General features: G+C 41.1%; 2 protein-coding genes across 2 annotated transcripts in view; both read right to left on the bottom strand.

Annotated features, from left to right (window-relative positions):
- Window positions 1–993, bottom strand: part of prdm12b (PR domain containing 12b) — a 6,509-nt gene extending 5,516 nt beyond the window's left edge. The window contains exon 1 of the mRNA XM_042102296.1: window positions 394–993. Within this exon, the coding sequence (XP_041958230.1) occupies window positions 394–613 (220 nt within the window). The 5' untranslated portion in view covers window positions 614–993. The remainder of the gene's footprint in view (window positions 1–393) is intronic.
- A 2,584-nt stretch (window positions 994–3,577) lies between these two features.
- LOC121714727 (keratin-associated protein 5-1-like) overlaps window positions 3,578–5,000 on the bottom strand; it is a gene marked incomplete at its 5' end in the record, with an annotated part of 5,299 nt that continues 3,876 nt past the window's right edge. The window contains one exon of the mRNA XM_042099745.1: window positions 3,578–3,613. Coding sequence (XP_041955679.1) covers window positions 3,578–3,613 — 36 coding nt within the window. The remainder of the gene's footprint in view (window positions 3,614–5,000) is intronic.

Genomic DNA, 5,000 nt, shown 5'->3' with positions numbered 1-5,000 from the left:
CTCCCAGGTCAAGCACTACGCACGTGAATATAATACCACTCATAGACCACAGACACCGCCTGCGCAAAGACCTGGGGAATTTGCGACAAAAGGTCTAATAGTGGAAGAATTTAGCATTTCAAATATATTTTAAATCAAGACACAATTTTAAATTATTTACATATACATAATATAATATTCCAAAGATTTAAAATGAATAATGGAAGAATTCACATTTTAATCTCATTATTTTATAACGGGATGAAGAAGAAATGTAACATATTTTTGAAGCAGTCAAAATAAATAAAATCAACGTTTTCTTAATCTCCAAAATACTTGTACGTTTTTAATTCATTGTATGCTACGAATACCATTCTCTCGACTGTCAAGGTGAAACGTGAGAGCTGTGCTTACCTCCGGAGAAAGACTGCGCGAGCACCTCGGCGGTGAAGGCGGTTTTGGGGCACACAGGGCTGCTCTTGTCCTCGAGCAGGTTTTCGCCCAGCACGTTTCTCCAACGGCCGTACAGGAAGCTGTGGAGGATGTCGGACGTGATGATCTCTGAGAGGGAGAAGGTCGGAGGCTTAAATCCCGACTTTAACACTAAGGCTTCGGCAGGCAACACAGAACCCATGGCGCACCAGTGCCCTAACTTTATCTAAGTTCCCTCGCTATGAAAAGTGTTACAATTAAATCAACAAAACTTAAATCGCAGGGAACACAGACGTCTGTTAAATGTGTAAATTAATTTAAAAATAAAAATAAAATGCTCAAATTAACTGTGCTTTAAGAACAAACGTGTTAAAAAGAAACTCTGAGAAGAAAGTCTGTGTTTGCTTGTGACGCGTTGCGCACTCGCGGGTCCCGGCGGTCTTATATGCTGGCGGCCTGACCCGGTCTAATTAGTTATTAATGACCCTCCCCTCGGGTGCTGCCCGCTTGTGCCGCCATAGAAAAGCCAGCTTCTTCATTGAGTGTCTTCGCCTGGGGAGAAGGGGAGTGTGTGTGTTTGTGTGTGTGTGTGTGTGTGTGTGTGAGAGAGAGAGAGAGAGAGAGAGAGAGAGAGAGAGAGAGAGAGAGAGAGGGAGAGGTGTTGGCGTGCAGGACAGAGCCACCTCCCTATTCTCCGCACGCGCTCCACCCCGTGGGGGCTCCGACTGAGCACCCGGTTCCTCTGATCAGTTCGAGCTCGAGGCGTCCGCCAGGAAAATGTCACACCGAAAGCGGAGCTCAGCGGGACAGCGCGCGAGTGGCATTCCGTTAAAAAAAATCATTTAGAGAGGTGCTAGGGCCCATTCTCACTGAACCTTTTAAACTTAATTACTTTAAGTGTGTTAAATCGTGCGACCTGCTCCTGTAGCAATACAACTGAATTTAAATCTGATGAAACATGACCAAGAATGGTGATAACTTCTACACGAAAATCTTTTGTGAAGAGCAGCTATTAAAAAATAAACATTGACGATGGAAATGCAATCACATTTTAAAATAACGAACACATATTAGACATATTGAAATGGCATCAAGATAATTTCTTAAAAGTGTAAAATGATAGCCTAATAGAGCAAATTTGCCAAGCCATGTCCTAATGTAGCCTATATATCAATTAAACCACATAATAATTTAATTGAAGTGCTTCTTTTCTTTTTTCTTTTGTTACAATATGCAGATCCATCTGGGTCAAGTAACGTTTCTTTCTCCATCTATTTTGCTTCCCTAAGCGATTTAATATTCATGGCTACTAATATGAAGTCTTTAGTATTGTGTCTGCGTTTGGAGCGGTCTATAGGCTTTCTTTCAGCGCCCCCGGGTCTTTTCTCCAAGCTTTTTCAGAGTTGATGGACTGAGGCTAAATGGGCAGGTTCCCCCTTTTCCAGCAGAGAGAACATCTTTATTCCATCCCAGGCGCGCAGGTTTCCTATTCAGTTTGTGCGCAATAATGCCAGGCCAAAGAAAAGTGCCGCAAATCAATCTTCCATGGTGGGGTTGAGGGCAACCCGACATCCATGCGCTGCTCTTTTATTTGGATAGCTATTCGGAGACGGTCCGCAAATCTGGACACGATTGCAAGAGGAGACAAGAAACACGAACAGAATGGAGAGGGGGGGCGAAATAAAGAACAGACTGGCGGGGCGACGGCGTGCGTAGAGGCGAGGAGGGAGACGAAGGTGAGTGACAAGGCAGGAAAGCAGATTAGAGCTCGAGCTCAACAGCTGCTTTTGGCGCTTCTCCGCCTTCACGCGCCTTTTCACATAACAGGATGTCTCCCTCCTGCACGAGATTGGTTCATATTTATTTATTGATTTTAAATGTTTTGATGTAAATGTAACCAATGTAAATGGTTAAAGGATAAAAAAAAAAAAAAGATAGCCTAAAAGTCTGGCCAACATAACGAAGAATACAAAAATATAATTTTTAACGCAATGAGAATTGTAGGCAATAGGCCTATTGTAGGCTCAGATGTTGTTAAATATAGGCCTATCATATTAAAAGCTTATATATCTAGCATACTCTTACCGAAACTGACAAACGTATAATATTATAACACTTTTGAAAAGCAAAATCCAATTAATTTCCATCAAGTGTTTTTAATCAAAGAGTTCCAAAAAACATTATTTCATAATAGTTTTTGTCAGAGACTTCACTACGCGCCAAGATCAAAGTGCAAAGTGAACAGTAAAAGGGAAAAAAAGTTTCTTGAACTGTTGTGAATTTAGACATTTGCTAATGATGCTTTATACGCTATATTTGGCACTTGCCATTGGTCGGCAAGCCATCGCCCCAGACAGAAATCAAGTAACAAAACAGCTCATAACAGTTTTGACTATCCAGATTTGTCTAGACATCTAGAACACAGGTCTCATTAATATTTAGTACATAAGTCTTCATAAGGCTAGTAGTATCAATCACAATTTTGTTTCCATCCAAAAGTGTGCATTTTTGTCGAAACTATTTCCAACAGATACACACATTTGTAGTTCGAAAAAAGTTAGTGGAGCGGACAGTTTCTGCCACTGACCATAAATAATGTAAAGGTTTAGCAAGTTTTAAGGACATTCTTTAGCCATTCTAATTCAGATGTGTCCAGATAATTAACTGCGAATTAACATCGAACAAAAGATGAAATGCAAATGATAAAGTGAAAATAAAGAGAGGCTAACAGTATGAAGATAAATGGCCGTGCCCTCGATGCGTAATTTATCTGGCATTCATTGCTTTCCCCGCCTCCACGACCCGAGCGCCTCCGCAGCACAAAGCAGCAAGCTGTTTCTGCCTCTTTTAAAACGGGAGAAAGGAGAGAAAAATCCCACAATAATGGAGATTTGCAAATGTTTTTCAATTGATTTGACTCAATGAACAGTGGATTTTTTTTCAGGGCGATGGAAATAGAGGAGTTTGGCTGGAAAGCCACACAACTGAATTTAAAGGGGGCTTGGTGAAGAGACGGGTTTTATGGTAGGATAAAATTTAATTAGCGTAGTACAGCCCTTGAGAGACAATAGGAGCTCAATATGTACCCAATCTGAATCTCATTGGGGACACGGTGCACAGAAAGGCAAAAGAATGAGGAAGAGAGGCAGGCTTTTAAACACGGGGTTCAGAAAAGCAGGGAGCCGGGGGACACGGCAGGTGACTGGCACGCGTAAAAACAAGGGGGACACTTTTGGCACAAGGCTGATTATTTGAGGAAGAAAGAAAACATGAAAAAATGCGCTTTCTTCAGGTTCTGCCCACTCCGACCAGCTGAGACGGGCTCTTTCAAAAGGAGGATAAGAGCGGCAACAGAGGGTTTCAAAAACAAACAGACGACATTAAAAGTACTTTTTGGAAAGGTGCAATATCTACAGAAGTGATTATGGGAAGGCGCCCAAATGGAGGAAATCTGGCGCGAGAATGACTTTTTTTGCATATTCATACTGTGAACACGTGCATTAAAAGCCAAAACCCACTTCAGTGGAGTTCATTCATTGTCATATAGCACAAACACAATTTCAACAAAGCCAATGAAAAACCGCTTGCATCTGCGTCTTCGTTAATATTACTGAATGTGGCTTTGACTGACTAACGTGTGGGTTATCCCACGGCTCCGATATTTGGATTATTTCAAATGTAGAGACCGGGCCAGTATAATGAACACAACATCGTTGACATAGTCTAATTATGTTCATCTGATTTCTCAATAGACTCTATGAACAATACCTTGAAGAATAATCACTCTGGTAAATATTACAAAAAGCAAATGCATTTTCTACGAGACTGTAATAATCAGTTGATGTATTTTACAAAGTAACTAAGATAAAATAGAAGTATTGAGTATTTCTATATGGCATTTTCAAAAAAAAAAAAAAAAAAAAAAATATTGATGGCATTTGAACCAAAAAAATCTTGTATAGAAAATTATTCCAACAGGCCAATTTAAATAGTTGAAAATGTGGAAATCGAATCTAACCGGGCATTATTCTGCAGCCTGACTGCGTGGATGTCTGACTGTGAACACGGTGATAATTAAAGGCCGTTCCAGGTGAGGGTAGACCAACATTAACCTGAGTCCTGACAGCAGCATTAGAGGTTAGCTACATGCTTTACGTAGCTGTCAAAACGCCGAAACAGAGAAATGAGAAAGTAGCGCGTATTATATAGGATATTCTTAACTAAACATCCCAGCACTCGGATGAGCACGCAAGCTATGAAGTCTGTGCCAGCGGTGCATTTGGCTTGGCACAGCATCGCCACTCAATGGGTCCATCACGAGCAGACATGCACCATTAACTGGGACGCTATTGTGAGCTTGGATTTTAATATTTGTAGCTATAGGCTATTTCAACTCTATTATCTCCCCATTTCGACAATAATCTCTCTCTCCGCACACTGTAGAGTGTAGATCCTTGATGTGGGACAACCGAAAACAGCGAGGCTGCACTCGGTACACTTACTCTTAATTAAGGCAGATTAATGGTGTTTCACTAATTGATTTGGTTTGTAAATTGGCGCCCAATTAGGACGAAGCAATTGAGTCCTAT

This window comes from Alosa sapidissima, chromosome 8 (assembly GCF_018492685.1).
Source record: "Alosa sapidissima isolate fAloSap1 chromosome 8, fAloSap1.pri, whole genome shotgun sequence".
In the NCBI taxonomy this organism is placed as follows: domain Eukaryota; kingdom Metazoa; phylum Chordata; class Actinopteri; order Clupeiformes; family Clupeidae; genus Alosa; species Alosa sapidissima.
Note: the sequence above shows the minus strand (reverse complement) of the source record. Positions and strands in the feature narration are given on the sequence as shown.